The 20,190-nt window shown below is 57.4% G+C and overlaps 1 protein-coding gene across 10 annotated transcripts; it reads left to right on the top strand.

The window, feature by feature from the left end:
- The first annotated feature begins 1,989 nt into the window (after positions 1-1,989).
- Positions 1,990-19,284, top strand: DDR1 (discoidin domain receptor tyrosine kinase 1). 10 transcript variants are annotated; one of them, XM_060308817.2, is made up of 19 exons: positions 2,014-2,130; positions 5,395-5,563; positions 8,317-8,449; positions 8,540-8,642; positions 8,843-9,071; positions 10,392-10,539; positions 10,800-10,908; positions 11,395-11,581; positions 11,692-11,938; positions 12,487-12,582; positions 12,700-12,851; positions 13,737-13,902; positions 14,600-14,710; positions 15,787-16,031; positions 16,202-16,329; positions 16,544-16,759; positions 17,226-17,460; positions 18,032-18,181; positions 18,294-19,284. In XM_060308817.2, the coding sequence occupies exons 3-19, from the start codon at positions 8,359-8,361 to the stop codon at positions 18,432-18,434; spliced, it is 2,754 nt and encodes a 917-aa protein (XP_060164800.1). In that variant the 5' UTR covers positions 2,014-2,130; positions 5,395-5,563; positions 8,317-8,358; the 3' UTR covers positions 18,435-19,284. The 10 variants fall into 10 exon arrangements, with proteins under 10 accessions (XP_060164803.1, XP_060164800.1, XP_030706972.1 ...); XM_060308816.1 differs by lacking the exon at positions 2,014-2,130 and adding an exon at positions 4,019-4,201; XM_060308820.1 differs by lacking the exon at positions 5,395-5,563 and having other exon boundaries at positions 1,990-2,130.
- The last annotated feature ends 906 nt before the right edge of the window (positions 19,285-20,190 follow it).

Here is a 20,190-nt window from a genome sequence, read left to right as displayed (position 1 = left end):
TTTCGGAAGAGAGAGGCGGATAGAAGTCCTGGGTGGAAAGCAGTAACTTGCCACAAATCTAAGGCAAGTTACAACCTCTCCGGGCCTGATTCCCTTTTTTTTTTTTTTTTTTTTGCGGTACGCGGGCCTCTCACTGTTGTGGCCTCTCCCGTTGCGGAGCACAGGCTCCGGACGCGCAGGCTCAGCGGCCATGGCTCACGGGCCCAGCCGCTCCGCGGCATGTGGGATCTTCCCGGACCGGGGCATGAACCCGTGTCCCCTGCATCGGCAGGCGGACTCTCAACCACTGCGCCACCAGGGAAGCCCCTGATTCCCTTTTTAAGAAGAGCCCTGCCCCATCCACCTCAGAGGCCCCAAGGAAACAACCAAATGATAGGTGAAAACACCGGGAGAGAACCGAGCATGTGCTTTTCTGTAGGATCTCACCATTTCATCACGGCTTTGCTGGTTGGAGGGCGGGGGCGGGGGGGAAAACCCCGGGCGGATGTGGACGAGATAAAGGGGGAATGAACTCCTCCCTCCTCAGCCATTGCTCTGCACTGTGTATCCAACGTGCTGCTGCCAGAAACCACTTTTAAAATAACATCCATCTAATCATGCGTTTCCCAGCTCAAAGGCCCAAGGCCCTTCCTCCTCACCTTCAGAATAAATGAAACTACTAATGAGATTACCCCACCTCACTCTGCCTCTCTGGGGTTAACACATACAGGCTCTGTTTTCCAGCCACAGCTGCGTTTTCACATAACCATGTTTACGGCTCCCTGCTATTAGCCAGGAATGGCCTTGCTTCCTTTCTGCAAATCTTTGTCTGACTTAAAACCCAGTTCCAGCTCCAACTCTTCCATGATGCTGTCCTTGATCTTGCCTCGCCCCCACTCAGGAGGACCTGGCCTGCCCCTCCTCTGGGTTCCCACAGCCTCTTCCAGCTCTGACTATAGTATGGGTAAGGCTGTCTTCTCTGATTATATACATATACAAACACATATACACATACACATGTGTATTTATACATATACATATATACATACATATTTATACACACATATACATATACATGCCTTGCTCCCCCTCTAGACTGTAAATGCCCAGAGTGGGTTGTGTTCCTGTATGTATCCTTCATAGCTCTTACTGTCAGAACCCTGCCCTGCACAAACCCTTCATAACTGTGGAATGAATTGGGACATGGAACTCAGGGACCCAAGTGACACATGAGAAAGCCACAGATGGAGATCATGTTAGTGGGGTTTGGATGGTTGTTTCCATCAATGGGGCCTGTATGCCATCTCACATTATCATCCCAACAGACCCCCGGGGGTCTATTAGCGCCATCTTTTGGTACTTTGCTTCCTCTCATGTGAGGCCTCGTTACTGCTCCCTCCTGGCCCTACTTTCTCCAAGCCTAATCAGTCCCCTTTGGCTTTGGGAAGCATATTTTCCAAATCAAGAATTGGAGTACATTGTCTGACAATGATATTTGTACTTCAGAGGTGACAGGTCAGAATATGTTTGAATTGGGATTGTTCTGGAAAACTGAGGGTGCCTCTTGGCCTTGGGTACTTCCTATGCTTTGGTACAACTTGCGGGGGGGGGGCACTCACCAACTAGGAAACCGGTATTCTGGTTCTCCCCGGAGTGCAAAACCCTGACGGAAGAAATGAATTGTTAAGGACGCAGAAGGAGACCTCTTAAGGACCACTGTTAATCTCTTCTCCCACCTCCTGTCTGTTTGTCCCTCTTGCCTGGATTCTCCCCCTCAGCAGGACCTAATGCCTGCTGCCTAAGCTCTCAGCCACAGCCAGCCGCTGCTGCTTTCTCCCGCGCTGCTTCCCTTCATCTCCCTTTGTCTAGGGTCTTTGTCTGCGGTCTCCCTGCGGTTCACAGTCCTCCGCCTCCCCTCCCTTTCTCCCTGGCCTTGCTGCTCCCTCCCTCTCTGCGGGGGCCGGGAGGCTCGGCGAGGGGAGCGGGCTGGGTTGCCATGGTCACGTCGAAGCCCGCCGCAGCTGGCCAGGGCAGCTGCTCCCGGGGCTCCGGATGGGCGGACAAAGCCAGGCGGCCTTGGCAGCCCCAGAGCCGGAACCCTAAAGGCCTGAGACTGGGGGGACTGGGTCCCAGGATAACCCTGAGCTGGAGGTGAGAGGGAGAAAGCGAGAGCGGGAACAGGGAGGGCAGGAGTGGGGAGTGGAGTTGGGCCCTCCCCTCTTGGGGAGGGACCGGGCGGTCCAGGCTGGAGGTGTGGTGGGAGGAGGGGAGTGTACCTGAGCCAGAGGGGTGGGGAGGAGGGAAAGGATGGGGAATAGAGTTGGGGGCCGTGGTGTGGCAGATGGGCCGAGGACTAGGATGTATCCAAGTAACCAACCAAGAGGTCTGGGGCCTCTGTGTCCTGCCTTCAGAAGCAGGTTTGCTTCAATCTCTGGAGTTGGGGCCTCTGTCTCCCCTGGTCTGTTCCTCCCCTTCTCAGCCCTAACTCTTCTCTTCTCCCCAGTCCCTTCGTTTCAATCCCCGTGCCTCCGTCTTCCTCTTCTCCCATCTCTGGGTTTCATTCCAACCGCTTCTTCTCCCCTTTGTCCTTGTTTGGCATCCCCTTGAGGCCCTTCTCTTTCCTGCCCTCCTCTCTGAGTGTCCCCCCACCCTTTCCCCATCGTCTCCACTCCAGTTCACTTGCTCACCCAGCCCTTTTCCCCAAACTCCACACTTCCCACCTTTTGCCGTGTGCCCTCTCATCCCTTTCCTCTGTCTGATCCCCAGTACCCCTCTGCCTCAGCCTCAGTTTATCTCCTGCCTCTCTGAGTTCCATCACCATGGCCCCATCTCTTTCCATCCCCCAGGCTGCCCACAGCTGAGCTCTGCCTCGTCTTCCTCCCTGTGCTGTATCATCTCTTCCTCCTCCTGCTCCTGGGCCTCAGTTTCCCATGTGGACTTGGTGGTATCAGGCCCAACTCACACCCGGGGCCTTGTCCACCCCCTCACTCTGCCCCCCACCCCCCAGTGGATTCTCACTCTCCCCAGCTGCTGACTCAGAGGCAGCTGCATCTCCCAGGAAGGGGACAGCAGCTTGTGTGGGGGACCCATCTGGCCCATCCTCTCTCTCACTGGTCCTGCTGGGCTTCCCTGTAGTGGCCCAGTAGTCTGCAGGCTAGAAGCTGCTCTCTTCTACATGCCTCTCCTCACATTTTTTCAGCTGTTCCTCCTCCTCTTTCCTGGGCAGCAGAAGGCCATTGGCTTGAAGGGGAGGGAAGCCCTGAATTGGAAGACACGGATGGGGGAGGGGTAGAGGGTCCTTTGGGGGCTCAGGAGGACATGGGGGCCTCTGGAGCTGTGAGTGATTCAGGAGATGTGGGATGGGCTCTGGGGACCACGGATGGGTGGCTGGATACACTAGGTCTTTGGTACTACTTTGGGGGCTCCTGAATGGCTGGGATTTCCCTCTCTGGCCCCTGAGAGTCTCGGCTCAGAGCCTGGCATTCCAGCCGGCTCCAGCCCCCTTTCCGCTGTCACTTGACTCCACAGGGCCCCAGCCCTGCATCCCTCCCACTCCTCCGGCTCTGGGCTGGGTTGAGGTGGGCATCACCGACTAGGAATTTCTCCTGGGGGAGAAGAGGGAGCAAGGGTTTCAGGAGTCTATGGTTTCTTATACTCTCCGCAGTCGACCCCTCTGTCTGGCACCGCCATGCCACCTGGCCGGGGTCAGCGTGGGCCTGGGCTGTGGAATGTCCCACTGGGGTGTGAGGGGCTGTTCCTCCTTCCCTGAGGGGTCTGGCTGCAGCTCAGCCGGGCCGCCTGCCCGGGGCTTCCCGGGAGCACAGCCCCTGGAAGGAGGGGCTGAGAGTCCGCCCAGGTGAGGTTACTTGGGAAACCTTCGCCCCACCCCCGGCCTGGCTCCACCCCCGACCCAGCCTCTCCGGGCCCAGCTTCCTCAGCTGCCCTCTCCGGAGGGGTAGGTGCACCGGGGGAACCCTGGGGATTTGGTGGGAGGGGACGGTGGGAAGAGGCAATTCTCAGGGTGGCCATGAGGCTGTCTGTTAGTGAGTCCCTTAGCAGTTGGGGCGCCCTAGGGTTTGTGTGTTGACCCGTGAGTTGGAGTACGTGCCCATATGTGCCTTGGCCTCTCCTAAGGGCCAGCCTCTTCCTGGCAGTGCTTTTGTGTACTTGTCTGGGACTTCGTGTTTCTTTCTTGGGACTGTTGTCTGGGACTGCACGTAGGGTGAGTTTATATCTATCTACTGTGAGGTGCAATGGGGCAGAGATCTGCAGTGGCGTGAGACCTTACCCTGCAGGTGATTGGTAGGTGTGGGGTGTGGAGAGAGGTGGTGGGGCCCCAGGTAGCGCTGAGCGGGGTGGCACAGTTCCCACCACAGCCCTTCTGTCCTGCCCACCTCAGCCAGCAGCTCTCCCGCTCTCTTTCTCTCACATTGGGTTTGTACCTAGTCTCTCTGCACCCAACTTCTCTGGGTCTCGTGTACTGTTACTTTTTGTCTGTGCGTGATTTTCTCTTTGCCCCCCTCTCCTCCTCCTCATCCCCACCACTCACCTTGTCCGGGCCTATCTTTGCCAGCGGTCAGAACCTCCGACCCCACTAGGGCAGAGCTGGCTGCCCTGAAGAGAACTCCCGGGCTTTGAGCAGGGAGCCCAGGGGAACCAGGACCTCGGAGTCTGGACCCCAGGGTCCTTGAGAGGACTGGGGAGGGCCTTGTGGAATTATGGGGAGGAACTGGAGGTGGACGTAGAGAGAGGGGTCTGTTCCTACGGCTGGGTTGGGGTGTAGAGAACCAGAGGCTCAGAGGGTGCCAGAGAGAAGCAAGGTTGGCGGTGTGAAGAGAGTAGGTCTAGGAGGCCGGGTTGGACAGGTGAGCCCTGCTCCCTTCCCCCATTCAAACTCCTGCTGCCGGACCGGGCGCCGGGCCTGTGGGAACGTGCTCCTTCCCTGTGCCCTGGGGCTGCTCCCCTTCACCTCCCTCTCCAGGAACTGAGCCCAGAAAAGGGGGAGTAGGGAGGCGGGCCATCCCCTCGTGGGGCCTGGGAGTGGGGGAGGCCCTGAGCGGTTAGCCGCTGGCCCCCTGCTTGGGCCGTTCTTCTTTGTGGGGATCCTGGGGGGGGGTGGGCCGTGGGCGGGTGGAGGGGGATGGGCACGCAGCGCCGAGCCCGCGGCGGGGACTGAGGCACGGTTACCTGGGGGAGGCCGGGGCGCGCGGGGGAATGCGGGGTGGCGGGGCAGAGAGGAGCGCGGGGCCGGGAGGGCGGCGCCGGGCGTGGGAGCGGCGGGGCCGGTTCAGCCCGGGAGGGGGAAGGGAGGGCAGCGGCCCGAGCGCCCGGCGAGCGGGCGGAGGGGGGAGCAGGGAGGGGGAGGCGGCGCCTGGGTCCGAGCCGCCCCAGCCCTGGCTCCTCTCCCCGGAACAGGCCCCCGACAGCTGCTCTCGGGAGCCGCCTCCCGACACCCGAGCCCCGCCGGCGCCTCCCGCTCCCGGCTCTTGGCTCCCTCCACCTCCCCCTCCCCGCGCCCCGCCGCCACCAAGGAGGCCCCGCTTCGGGGTCGGACGCCGGGGTCTGCCGTGAAGAGCGATGAGAGGTCAGAAGAGCGGCGGGAGGACCCCTGCGGACGGAGGGTCGGGGGCGGCGGCCTGGGGCTCCGGGGACGCGCGGTGGCCGAAGGATGAGGGCCTGGCCGGGAGGCAAGATGTTCCCGGACTGGACTTAGTTGTCCAGCGCCGCTAAGTCTGTCCCTGCCCGCCTCCACAGTGCTCTGGTTTACTGTCTGAAAATGGGGGGTGGGGAACCCCCTGACCTCTGAGAAAGTGTGTTCCAGCCTTGAGGAAGGACCCCCTTTACCCAGTATGGAGGAACTGAACCCCAGGAAGACAGGTGCGCATATGTGGTCCTACTGAATCATCTCCCGGCCTCCTGGAGAAGTGGGCCTGTCCTCCTACTTGGCCAGTCTCTGCGGGCATCTACGAACTGTTAAGCCTCCATCCAGCCAGCTCCCAGTTGGGCAGCCTGGCCTCAGCCCAGCAGAGAGAGGGCCTGACACCATAACCTGTCAGTGACAGTCGTTCATCCACGGTTGGATGGTCAGTTAGTTCTGCCAGGAGTTACTGTCATTGCCCAGGGAGCACCATCCTCAGTGACCCTCCCCCACTCCCTTCTCTCCAGCCTTCACCCTACAGGTCCCCTGCTGGCTGGACATTCCTTTCCAGCACCTCTACCCCCAGCCAGAGTCTGGTGCTCAGACTCACTGTTGCTGAGGGTACATAGTGTGTCCAGAATTGAGTGGTGCAGTGGAGATGAAAGCTGAGCATATGGGAAAATAGGGAAATGACTTTTTTTTGGTCACTCCAGCCACCCAAGTTTCCTTCTGTTCCCCACTCTCTTGACTTCCCTCTGGCTTGGTCACCTTGAGTATTAGGGGTGGGCCTCAGTTCTCTTGGGATCCTGTGCCTGAGGACCTGAGTGTGTGTCTCACACTGTCCTCTGTAGGAGCATGTTTGTCATTTCATGTTCACAGGTGTCTGAAGGTGACTATTAACTAAGTGATGGGATTGAACTTGAAAGAATGCCGAGGTGTGGATGGAGGTGATGTGTGCTTGAGTGTCCGTCCGTGTTTGCCTTGGCTGGGGAGTCTGTGTGTGTAATGGATTTATGAGGATGTCACATGTGTCTGTCTCTGAAAGTCTGTAAGACAGTTGTGTGTGTGTGCGTGCACATGTGTACAGAGCTGTGTGAGTGTTGTCTGGGGTGAGGGTTGGGGGTTGGGAGAAGAGAGCGAAGGGCTTGTGGCAGAGTGTTCCAGCCCCTGGCTTCCAGCCTCCTGCTGCACCCTGGGGTGGCACATGGGGGGCCTGATTGACTGATTGATTGTAGTGGGGTTGGGGTAGGTCTTCTGGGCCTGTCCTTGGTGTTTGTGACCCAGTGGAGAGAAATGGGGTGACAGGGTGTCAGCGAACAGATTGCCCCAGACGTCTCTCTGTGTGTTTCTCTGCTTGGCTCTGTGCCCTGCGCTTCGAAGCCCGCTCTGTTTACCTCTTGCTTTGTGTTTCTCGCCCTGTCTCCCCCTGCCTTCTATCTTCTGCCTGTCTTTGTATGTCTGCCCCGGGCTCCTCTTGCTTGCTCCGTCTGGCTCTGATGACTCATCTGGGATAGGCATGAAGGTTACCCAGGGGAACAAGGGCCCTGCTGTTCCCGAGAGAGGTGGGGGTGGAGAGCAGCACCCAGGAATTCCAGGCCGGCTGCCTGGGGCTCCGGCAGCTTGCTCCCCTGTGCCAGCTCCCAGACCCCCAAGGGACCAGGCGTGATGCTTCCGGTTCCAGCTCTCCTTTGATACCTGGGTCCCCCCATAACTCAGTCAGCCCCCTCAGCTGCTGCTTTGGAGCTGTGGGGTCTCAGCTGCCTCTTACATTCCTGCCCTAGAGCATTGTGGGAGCAGCTGGAGGAGGACAAAGGGATGGGGGAGTATCCCCCCACTCCTCCTACCTCCTGGGGTGACCTGGCTTCCCCATCTTTAGATCCGCCCTCATCTCCAAGGCAACTCAGCCTTTTCCTCAGCCCTGGGCTCTTCCTTCTGAAGCAGCCCCCTTCAGAAACTGGGAACTGGGGGGGTAGGATGTCGAGGTCTTAGGAAGGGAAGGCAGAGCAGGGAGAGGGGATGGAATACTTTGGACCTGATGGCAGAGAGGATCAGGGTTTGAGGGGTGGCACTAGGGATCCCAAAGGATTCCAGGGCCTGGAGAACTCAGAGCAGACCTCTGCTGGGAAGAAGACAGGTCAGGATCGATTTTCCTGGGGCTGGGGCTGGGGCTGGGGTTAAGGCTGGGGAGGGTAGATACCTGCGTTCATAGGGAGTTGTAGTTGGAATGGTTTTCAGGGGGCAAGCTGCCAGGGGCCCAGTGAGGGAGAAAAAAAGCAGGGATTCTCACGCTTTCATAGGCACAGGTCACCTGGTGATTGTGTTAAAATGCAGACTGATTCAGCAGGTCTAGGTTGGGACCTGAGATTCTGCATTTCTCCCAAGCTCCCAGGTGTGGCTGAGGCTGCTGGGTCGGGGGCCAGCAGGGCTACAGAGGACACTGAGATTGGAAGGTTGCTGGGGTCCCCCGCTTCGCTTAGAATTCTGGTCTCCTAGGTGGGGAGGGGACCAGAATTTAGCTCGGTGTCTGGCACATGGGAAGCATTCTAAAAATATAGCTGATGCTGTTAAACGGTGACTGTTGTTGTCATTTCACTGCTATTATCCCCAAAGCAGCCCATCCTGTCTCTTCATTATTGGCTGTGAGCCAGTCTCCTTGACTGCCCTTTAACTAACCTCCCCCCTCATTATGTCCCCTGCAGAGATGTTGCCCCCACCCCCATAGGCCCAAGGGATCAAGAGCAATGGGGCCAGGGGCCCTCTCATTTCTACTGCTGCTGCTGCTGCTCTTGGTGGCAACAGGAGATGCTGACATGAAGGGACATTTTGACCCTGGTGAGGAGACTGGCTCTTGGGTCCCTGAGGGATGGGGCTTGGGAGACCGAGTTGGGAGCTTTGACCCTCCGTATGCCTGTGTTCACCCAGCCAAGTGCCGCTATGCCCTGGGCATGCAGGACCGGACCATCCCGGATGGTGACATCTCTGCTTCCAGCTCCTGGTCAGACTCCACTGCGGCTCGCCACAGCAGGTAGCTGGCACACCTGGGCTGTCCCGGAGGGAACCCCTGGGGACTCTACTTGCCCTTCCGACACTCTGCCCAAGCCAAGAGGCTTCTGAGAGGGTCGATGCCAATGAAGCCCCCCATAGTACTGGGCGGGGGTGTTAAATACTGGAGACAGAGGCAGACCTACGGCCAGATGTTCCCTGTGACTTCCTGCGCCCTCCCAGGCTGGAAAGCAGCGATGGAGATGGGGCATGGTGCCCTGCGGTGCCGGTGTTTCCCAAGGAGGAGGAGTACCTGCAGGTGGACCTGCGGCGGCTGCACCTGGTGGCGCTGGTGGGCACCCAGGGGCGGCATGCAGGGGGCCTGGGCAAGGAGTTCTCCCCCAGCTACCGGCTGCGCTACTCCCGGGACGGCCACCGCTGGATGGATTGGAGGGACCGCTGGGGCCAGGAGGTGAGGCTGGCAGCGACAGTGCCCAGGGAAGGCTGGCTCTCCTCTGTCCCCCCGCTGTACCACCTATCCACTGATGACTCTGCAGTGTACGCCCTCTCTAGCCCAGACATCTCCCCTGAGCTCCATCTAGTGTTGCAAACCTGACCACTTTCCACCTAGATGTATTATGGTCAACTCAAACTTACCATAAAGTTCTCAAGCTGAACTTGAGCCCCATTCTCATCCCAGACCTGCTCCTCCCCCAGCATTCTCCAGCTCAGGAAATGGTACCACCATAAGCTAAGATGATATCCCTGATTCCTCTTTTTCTCCCACCTCCTACTTCCAAAGCATCAGCAAGGCCAGTCTGTTCCACCTCCATGATATTTCCTGAATCTGCCCACTTCTTACCACCTCCACCTCTACCCCTAGGCCAGGCCCCCACCATCCCCAGCTAGATGGATGCAGTAGTCTCCAAACTGTTCTCCTTGCTTCTTTCTCTCCTGAAGTCAAATCTCCACCTGGAGGCTACATCTAGGGTACCTGAGAAAATGCAAAGCAGATGCCTCACACCTGGCTCACAGCCCTCTGCTGGCTTTCCTGCTGCCAGAACAAAAGCTGAGGTCCTTTGTGGGTGCAGAAGCTTAGCCTGTGCCGGCTCCTGTCCACATCCCTTACCCCTCTCCCCATTCTCGCTCCACCCGGGCCATGCTGGTTTTCTTGCTGTTCCTGGTACATGCTAGGGCTCACCCCACAGCCTCAGGACACCTGCACCTGCTGTTCTCTGTGCTTGGAAAGCTCCTCCCCAGCTGTCCACAGGCTCTCCTCCCTCCATTCAGTTCTCCCCGAAGGTATCACCTCCTCATAGAGCCTTTTCTGACTCCCCACCCCCAGCTGCCTCTTGTTTGTCACAGCTGTTTCTCCTACTGGACTGTCCTACAGGAGAGGGACTGATGCTCACCCCCAGGAATGTGCCTGGCTGGTGCAGAGTGGGTGCTCAGCCAGCATCTGCTGAGTGAACAGAGGGAATGGGTGAAGGAAGAGGGGAAGCCAGAGCAGGGGTGCAGAGCCGTGAGGGACTGGAGAGAATCTGGGCACAACAGGATGCGAGACTTAGAGGTCAGGGCAGACCATCAGGCCCAGAGAGGTGTCAGAGGGCTCTGCTGCAGCCCCTTGTCTTACAAATGCCTGGCTGTACTCCATGCCTTGGGTGCTCAGTGCCACCCTTCATGGGTCTCTTTGTGGCCATTGTGGGCTAGGCCAGGGAGCAGCTGGTGGCTGGGAAATTACATCCGATCTGGAGCCTTCCTCCCCCATCCACCCCTGCATCCTGGCCCACAGGTGATCTTAGGTAATGAGGATCCTGGGGGAGTGGTGCTGAAGGACCTTGGGCCCCCCATGGTGGCCCGACTGGTTCGCTTCTATCCCCGGGCGGACCGAGTCATGAGCGTCTGTCTACGGGTGGAGCTCTATGGCTGCCTCTGGAAGGGTGAGTCATTCAGACCCCTGAGGATTCATTCCTGTCCTGGGGACTGGGGAGTGGGAATGGGGGAGAGGGGCATCCAGGATCCTCTGTCCTGTTGGGAATCTGTCACTCTGAGTGAGGAGGGGACTGGCCAGCATTGCCTCCTCCATGCCAGCGGCCTGTGGAGGGGTTACGAGAGAGGGACCTGAAACCTGCCCAGGCCTGATGCAGGGGTGGGGGATGGAGGCTCCGTGCCCCTAACGCCCCTCCTCCCCCTGCCCCAGATGGACTCCTGTCTTACATGGCCCCTGTGGGGCAGACGATGTACTTATCTGAGGCTGTGCACCTCAACGACTCCACCTACGATGGACACACCACACACACCGTTGGCGGGTGAAAGAAGCGGGCCCCGCAGGACATGGAGCCTGGGGTGGGAGAGTGGATGGAGTGGGTGGGGGAGGGGGTTGTCTGGGCAGCGAGAGGGAAGAACTGCAGAGAGCGATGGCTTAGGTGGGGCTCAAGGGACAGGACCAGGATTGAGGGATAGCACGGTGACCACTAGCTAATGTGACCCTTTGTGCGAATTAGAGAAAGGCCTGCCTCTGCTAAGACACTTAAATCTGTTGCAAATTGTCACAATAAATACATCGTAGGTTGAGCGGTGTCCCTTAGGGGCGGTGCCTTTGTATAGCATGTGACTTCAAGGTGCCCTAGAGAGTCCTGGGTGGGGGTAAGAGAGAGCTGTGTGAGGTTGGGGCGGGGTGGGGGTTGCTGGGCTACGCTGGCCAGGCCACTGGAGGATGGGGGTTGTAGAGCACCCAGATAGGTGACACTTTCTTCTCTTCCACCCTCTTCTTCCTCGGCTCCCCTCCTCTCCAGGCTGCAGTACGGAGGTCTGGGCCAGCTGGCAGATGGCGTGGTGGGGCTGGATGACTTTAGGAAGAGCCAGGAGCTGCGGGTCTGGCCAGGCTATGACTATGTGGGATGGAGCAATCACAGCTTCCCCAGCGGCTATGTGGAGATGGAGTTTGAGTTTGACCGGCTGAGGACCTTCAATGCCATGCAGGTTAAGTGCGGCCAACTCCCAGGGAAGGCTCTGGGACCAGGGTGAGTGCCCTGGGGTGCTCGCTCGGGCTCTCCTGGACTTGACCTTGTGTCCTTCCTTCCTTCCCCCAGGTCCACTGTAACAACATGCACACGCTGGGAGCCCGCCTGCCTGGCGGGGTGGAGTGTCGCTTCAAGAGGGGCCCTGCCATGGCCTGGGAGGGGGAGCCCGTGCGCCATGCCCTGGGGGGCAGCCTGGGGGACCCCAGAGCCCGGACTGTGTCAGTGCCCCTGGGCGGCCGAGTGGGCCGCTTTCTGCAGTGTCGCTTCCTCTTTGCTGGGCCGTGGTTACTCTTCAGCGAAATCTCCTTCAACTCTGGTAAGCCCCTGGTCTCTGCCCAGTTCCCAGCCTCTGGGATTACTAACCCATAGTGCCCTCGAATAACCACTCCCGGCACCAGTGAGACTTTACAAGTAAGGCTGCCCTAAATAATTTGAACACTTCCCTCCCCCTTTCCCCCTGCCTGTCTCAGTCTTTCGTTTATGAGCCCCTCACTCACGACTGATGTTGAGCAGTATGACTGTGGTTGTTAAAATATTGAAATATTCTGTGCTGGTTGAGAAATAGCCTCTTCTCTAAGCCTCCTGACAGCCAGGATCCCCCCGCACCCCGGGCTCTCCTCAGGAGTCCCGCTTCTCCCCACAATCCAGCAACTAAAAGATTAACATCCAGCACCACCACAACCGTCCAGGACCCTCCAGGATCCTGTCCCACCGCCTATCCTGGTTGGTTGGTACATATACTGAGTATCAGCCCTGCTTTTACTCCCCACCCAATAATAGAATTCCCTCGGTCTCATGCATGCGTGCCTCCCTTTCGTCGCCTCCTCCCTATCTGACCTCCCCTTTTTTCTTCCTTCTCCCCAGATGTTGTGAATGACTCCTCCCTGGCTTTGGGGGGCACCTTCGCACCAGCCCCCTGGTGGCCACCCGGCCCACCTCCCACCAACTTCAGCAGCTTGGGTGAGCTGACCTGGGGCCCCCGCCAGGGTATGTGGGTCCTGTGTCACCAGTCCTCCCTGGGCCCCCTCAGCCTGGGTGGGAAGCCACCCGTGGTCCTGACCCTTCTGCCTCCACCAGAGCTGGAGCCCAGGGGCCAGCAGCCTGTGGCCAAGGCCGAGGGGAGCCCGACCGCCATCCTCATTGGCTGCCTGGTGGCCATCATCCTCCTGCTGCTGCTCATCATCGCCCTCATGCTGTGGCGCCTGCACTGGCGCAAGCTCCTCAGCAAGGTGGGCAGAGTGGCGTGGGGACCCTTGGGCTACTGGGGGTGGGGCAGCCTGGGTAGGGATGGGCAGGATGTGGGCGTGGAGAGTGAGGCCAGCGTGTGTTGGGACTCCTGCCTTAGTTAGGATCCAGCAGGGACCTAGAGCACAGTCGGATGAGAATAATTTGAGGGAGGCTTAGTAAGGAGACCACGTAGAAAGATGTGGGCAGGGTGTACGTACATCACGAGAAGCAGTGCAGTTCCCCAGGCCTGGTCACTGCAGAGCGGGTACCATCCCTGGGTCTGTGGGGTGAGAGAAGGAGGCAGTTACTGGAAGGCGGGAGGAATCTAGGAGGAGTGTGTGGAGAGGGCGCCTGAGAGGGGCAATGGACTTTGGTTCCAGGATGCAGCTCACCTGGGTCCATCCCTTGGGGAGGGGCTGGGAGAATAAACACCCTGACCTCACTTCCTGTCTGCCCTCCAAACTCCTGCTGGGGCTCCTATCTGGCCAAGCCAGACCCAGCCCGTTGACGCAGTCCACACTGATCGACCTATTGGGGCAGAAGCCCAGCGGGAGAAGGTGGCGAGTGGAGCTAGAGGAGCGACTGGAAGAAGTGCGGCACACCCTAAGCCCATGTCTTCCAGGCCAGAGTCCAGTGGTGGGGATACACGTTACAGTTAATAGTTATGAACTGGTAGGATTTGGGTTGGAATCCCATTGTGGGACATCAGGGAACCCACTTAAATGCCCTTGAGTCTTTCTTTACCTGAAAGATGAGTTAGTAGTACATACGACTACAGGACTTTGTGAGGACTGAAGGAGGGAACACGGGTGTAGGATTTAACCAAGAGCTGGGAAGTGTGCGCCGAGCGGTAGCTGCACTTAATATTTCCCGTTCCCCATGACAAGGCCGAGCGTCGGGTGTTAGAAGAGGAGCTGACGGTTCACCTCTCTGTCCCTGGGGACACCATCCTCATCAACAACCGCCCAGGCCCTCGAGAACCACCCCCTTACCAGGAGCCCCGGCCTCGTGGGAATCCGCCCCACTCTGCTCCCAGTGTCCCCAACGGCTCTGGTAAGACCTTCCTTGTCCCAGTCCCACCTCCGTCCTCTGCCTGTCTTCTCAGTGTATCCTTTTTCCTCTCCTTTACCATTCCTTTCTTTTACTGTCTTCCCCAGTTTCAACTCATTTTCTTATTTCTGTGTCCCTGGTCACAGCCTTCTATATTACTCCATGTCCTTACCATATAATCTCCCTCAGGAATTTTCCATGCATTACGCACAGTCCCCAGTGCTCTCATCTTGTTTCTGTGTCCCACACACTTCCCTCTCTCATCTCTGTTGTGCCCTCTCATTGTGTCTTTCTGGCTCCTCCCCTCTCTCCTAGACTCACCATGTTCATTCCATCCATCTACCTATATTTATGTATCCATTCATCATTCATCCATCTGTTTGTTCATCCATCCATATAAATTCATACGTCCATTCATCCATCCATCGTCCATCCATCATCTGTTTGTCCATCCATCATCTATCCATGCATTCACTATCCATCCATCCAATCATTCATCATCCATCCATCATCTGTTCGTCCATCTATCACCTATCCATCCAGTTATCCAGCACTCTCCAGATGCTTGTTTTATTCCATTTCTGTCTCTTAGTACGTTCGTTCTCATCAGCCCTAGTCTTGCCCTATTCTGTGTCTCCCTGTCTGTCTAGCCTTGAGTCTCATCCCTTCCCCGTGTTTCTCCCCCTCCTTCTCCCGACAGCGTTGCTGCTCTCCAATCCAGCCTACCGTCTCCTTCTGGCCACTTACGCCCGCCCCCCTCGAGGCCCGGGCCCCCCCACACCCGCCTGGGCCAAACCCACCAACACCCAGGGTAAGCCCCTCTGCCCCTAGTCTCCGCCAGGCTCCCCGTACCTCTATGGGGCAGGGGAAAGTCCTCACACCTTGCACTCCCTCCTCTCCCCACTGTGGCCTCTTCTGCTCTCCTGAGCTCCCAAGGAGGAAGCTCTTGTGCCCTTAGCTCTCCTCTGCTGCTGCTGGCTCCTTTTTAAGGCCTCCCCCTTGAGCTGAGGAGTAGAAAGCTCCCTGGTTCTCAGCTCTGTTCCCCTCCTCCTGTTCCACCCCATCTCTTGAGCTCTCCAGAGCCGGAGAGGAGGTTGCTATGGTGGCTCCAGGCTCTCTTACAACCCTTCCTTCACTCTCCCCTCTCTCTAGAGCTGCAAGGAGGGCCTCTCCCCCAGTGCTTGCCCTCTCCCCCCACATGTCCTCTCTCTGCTCACGCCCCCGCCCTTCCTGTCTGCTCTTCCCTTCTGTGTTACCTTCTTCTCGTCACCCCTTCCCCAGGGCCAAGGGGGGACAGCTCTGCTTCCTCTCCTCTGTCTGTAGACTCCATGTTGCGCGGGCTGTGAGGAATTGTTTTCCTCTCCCTCTGTGTGCCCCTGTCTCTGCTTGTCTTTGAGCTTGGTATGTTGGGTCAGGGAGGGCTTGGGTAACCATGGCAGGGAGGATGAAAGGATGAAAGCAACCGGTAGAACGGCTACGTGAATGGCAGTGGCTGGCGGTGAGTGGGTCATGGGTTTGGAAATTGGAGGGTGACCGGATGGCTGGGACCATCCTTCTTCCAATGGTGGGTAGAGGAATTCCACTTGCAGCCAAGACTTCTTTCATGGTCTTGGACTGTGCTGGGATCCCTAGAGGTCAAGACTTTATGACATTCTTTGCTCAACCATCTCCACTGCCTCGAAAGCTCTGTAGCAGCTGGCTCTCACCCACGCCGGCGCCTTCTCTGTTTTGAGGCTGGCGGGTGGAATGCCAAGGAGAGGAGGGTAGACCCAGTCTCTCACCCACCTGGGAGACGGGGCGCCTCTGGGAGACAGGGGTGTGGAGAACCGTGGCTCTCGGGGGCTGTTCCTGATGCCTCGTCCTGTCTTCTTTTCCCTCATCCTGTAGCCTGCAGTGGGGACTACATGGAGCCGGAGAAGCCGGGTGCCCCGCTTCTGCCCCCACCTCCCCAGAACAGCGTCCCCCATTATGCCGAGGCTGACATTGTCACCCTGCAGGGTGTCACTGGAGGCAACACCTATGCTGTGCCCGCGCTGCCCCCAGGGGCAGCTGGGGATGGGCCCCCCAGAGTGGATTTCCCTCGGTCGAGGCTCCGCTTCAAGGAGAAGCTTGGCGAGGGCCAGTTTGGGGAGGTAAGAAGGATTCCTGCCCAGCCATCAGCAGTGTCTGCCTCTCTCTGCCTCTCTTCATGCCATGCCCAGATATCCCCTTTGGCTGGGAAACCATCATCTGTGTTGTCCCAATTGACCGTGTCTCCTTTGTGAACCTTGTGACCCCCTACCAAATCACCTTCTTTCTCCAGGTGCACCTGTGTGAGGTAGAGAACCCTCAAGATCTGGTCAGTCTTGATTTCCCCCTTAGTGTGCGCAAGGAACACCCTTTACTTGTAGCTGTCAAGATCCTACGGCCAGATGCCACCAAGAATGCCAGGTGAGGACCAGGGATGGCATCTGGAAGAAGGGAGGGGGGGAGGCCATGAAGAGAGGGGAGCAATCTAGAGAGAAACATGGTGGAGACCAACAGTGGGGGAGTGTCTGGGGACTAGTGAGTAGAGGTCAGGGAGTGGGGCACTGGTTTGTGGGAGCTGGAGGGAAGCTGCAGGTCAGCCCCTCGGCATCCCACCACCTTCTCCCTGCTTCTCCAGGAATGATTTCCTGAAGGAGGTGAAGATCATGTCGAGGCTAAAGGACCCAAACATCATCCGGCTCCTGGGCGTGTGTGTGCAGGACGACCCCCTCTGCATGATAACTGATTACATGGAGAATGGCGACCTCAACCAGTTCCTCAGTGCCCACCAGCTAGAGGACAAGGCGGTGGAGGAGGACAGAGATGGGGAGGCGGCCCAGGGGCCCACCATCAGGTACACAAGGGGGTCTCCTCCGTTCCCCTCACTCCAGCTTAGAGGGAAAGGGGGAACGTGGGGTGGGCAGGCAGGTAGAGGTTCCGGGAGGGGGCCTGGCATGAGATACATGTGGCCATGTTCATCTAGAACTTGAGGGGAAGAAAGGCTGGAGATTATGACAATGAGGGTGGTGAAGGGACTTGGACCCTGTCAGGAACTTCCCTGTGCTCTCTCGCCCTCACTGTCCCTGAGTCCAGATTGTGGAGCATAACAAAAGCGGTAGCTTCCTGGGGTCGGATGAGCTAAAGAAAGGTTGAGTGGGCATCTACCCGCTGGCCTCCACCAGGACTTTCCATCTGTGCACCAGGAGGAGGGGTAACCCAGTCCTGGGAAGAGGGCTCTCCTTCATCTCCCAGGAATCTGTGAGGTGGGGGCGAGTCTAGGGCTGCCCCTATGACCCGCGGGTGTCGGCTTCTACACTCAGCTACCCGATGCTGCTGCATGTGGCGGCCCAGATTGCCTCGGGCATGCGCTATCTGGCCACACTCAACTTTGTGCATCGGGACTTGGCCACAAGGAACTGCCTGGTTGGGGAGAATTTCACCATCAAAATCGCCGACTTTGGCATGAGCCGGAACCTCTACGCCGGGGACTATTACCGTGTGCAGGGCCGGGCGGTGCTGCCCATCCGGTGGATGGCCTGGGAGTGCATCCTCATGGTGAGAGGCCCTGAGAGAGGCGGGAAGGGAGGGGCGGTTAGGGGAGCACTGACTGCCACTTAAGCTCTGGGATCTTGTTCAGTCACTTGCCTTCCCTGGACTGCAGTTCTCATCTCTGAAATGAGGGTTTGGACCAGTGCTCTATAAGGTTCCTTCTGGCTCAAGGGACTGGAGAAAGCAGAGAGTTATGGTGTGATTGGAAAGGGTCCAGGAGCCAAGGGCGAGTGTGAGAGATGGAGTCAGGGTAGCAGAGAGAAAGAGAGATAAGGAGGCTAGAGATAGAAGGCGTTGAGTTGGGAGAGTCAGGACCAGAAAATGGGGGGAAGGATGGGTAGAATCGGGAAGAGGTGAGGAGAGGACTAGAGCACAAGAAAGAAGGCAGAGCCAGAGGAGAGGAGCAGGCTTAGTGGGAAAGAGGGCCAGCTAAGGAGGGTGGACCGCCGGGGGTTGGGAGGGAGTCAGGTGGGTGTGAGGATGATGCTGAGTGGATGTGGGGTCCCAGTGGGGAGAGGAGGAGGGTCTCTGTTGACTGATGCCTTTCTCTGCCTCTGTTGCCTTATCCACGCACCAGGGGAAGTTCACGACTGCCAGTGACGTGTGGGCCTTTGGGGTGACCCTGTGGGAGGTGCTGATGCTCTGCAGGGCCCAGCCGTTTGGGCAGCTCACCGATGAGCAAGTCATCGAGAACGCGGGGGAGTTCTTCCGGGACCAGGGCCGGCAGGTCAGAGCAGAGTGGAGGGAAGATGGGTCTGGGGGCCCAGGAGGGCCAGAGCCTGTCATCTTGGGGACTAAAGAACATTTGCCTGCCTTTCATCCACGCTGCCACAATGCAGGTGTACCTGTCCCGGCCCCCAGCCTGCCCACTGGGCCTGTATGAGCTGATGCTTCGGTGCTGGAGCCGGGAGCCTGAGCAGCGACCACCCTTTTCCCAACTGCATCGGTTCCTGGCAGAAGATGCGCTCAACACAGTGTGAATCACAACACCCAGCCGCCCCTCCCTCAGGGAGGATTCAGGGGAGGCCAGCGGCACTAAACAAGAGGAGCTAAGCGCACCCCACTCCATTCCCCCTCCTGACCGCCCTTCACCTCTGAGAGAGGCAGTGTGGCTGAAGGTGGGCTGGGCCTGCCAGGGAGCTGACGCCCTCCCTTCCCCAGATACGCTCTCATGCCCCCTTCCTGCTCCTCTTAGAAGCCCCTGCCACCCACCCAGCTGGCCCTGTGGATGGGATCCTCTCTGACCTCCTCTAGCCATCTCTTGGGGGAGGTGGGAGAAAATATAGGGCAGACACTGGACCTGGCCCATTGGAGCACCTGGGCCTCCCTGGACAACACTGGTGCCTGGAGAGAAGGCTGTTGCCCCCAGCCTCTCTCTCTCTCCGTCACACACTGGACCCCACTGGCTGAGAATCTGGGGAGTGAGGAGGACAAGAAAGGGAGAAAGGGGTTCCCTTGTGCCTCCTCCTGGGATTGCCCTCAGCTTTGGCCTCCCTCCTCCATCCTATGAAACACTGGACTTGGGGGTGATCCCTACCCCCGCCAGCCTCCCCACTTCCCATCTGCCCTGTTGTAGGTAGAACTTCTCTAAGCCTGTATGTTTCTGTGGAATAAGTATTGGGGTTAGGGGGGAAAGAGAGCAATGGCCCATGGCCCTGGGGTTGGACATCTCTATGGTAGCTGCCACATTGGTTTTTCTATAATCACTTGGGGTTTGTACATTTTTTGGGGGGGAGAGACACAGATTTTTACACTAATATATGGATCTAGCTCAATGCTATTTTAATCCCCTGCACTAGGCAGGTAATAATAAAGGTTGAGTTTTCCACAGCTATGAGTGGGTTTCTTGGGGTTTTGGTGAAATCTGCCTCCTGCCCCCCCCAAACCCATTTCCTTTCTTCCTTCCCCTCTTTTTCCCTCTTCTTCCCATTCCATTTCCTAACATGTGTTTTTCCCAGCATAGCGTTCTGTTTCTGCATAAGCCAGGCCCTCGCCTGTGGGACCTAAGGTCCCACATGAATATGGAGCTCTGCAGGAGACCTGGAAGGAGGTGGATTAGGCCAGCGGTCCTAACCTTGTCTGACCCATGGACCCCTTTGGCAGTGTGGAGAGGTCTACTGATTCCTCCTCAGAATTATGTTTTAAAACCCGTTTAAAAATATTTCATATATATATATATAATATACAATTATGATTACACATGTGTAACAGGAAATCAAAGCATTTACCAAAATTTAAAAAAAATGATATAGTAACATGTGCTTCTTTTAAATATATTTAATAATAAGACCTAGTAGCAGGTGTAATAATTACTGATATTTTCAGAAAGTAATGAGCATAAATGATATTCTGAGATTTCTACAGCTGTAGTGGGATGTGAGAGTAGCTGTGGTGTCTGTTAGTGACAAGTCACAGGTACTGCTAATATACTGGGGGTTTTGCTCATACTCATACTTGGAGGAAATACTAAATTTCAGTTAGAAGTTAATAAAAATAGAGATGTAATTCTCTTCTTGCCCAAATTCTAGGAAACCCTCTCCCGCTGTCTGCACCCCAGGGTCTGGAAGTCCCAGGAGAAGAATCCCTGTATTAGACTGATCAAGTGTTCAAATAACCAATAGGTTTGAATTGTTTGAGAGCCAAGCCAAGACCCTAAATTATCTCAGAGGCTTGGAAGGATGAGCCACAGCTGCCAGGAAAACATTTAACAGAGTTCAAATTTGGTTGTAATGAAAA

This window comes from Globicephala melas, chromosome 11, assembly GCF_963455315.2.
Source record: "Globicephala melas chromosome 11, mGloMel1.2, whole genome shotgun sequence".
NCBI lineage: Eukaryota > Metazoa > Chordata > Mammalia > Artiodactyla > Delphinidae > Globicephala > Globicephala melas.
Note: the sequence above shows the minus strand (reverse complement) of the source record. Positions and strands in the feature narration are given on the sequence as shown.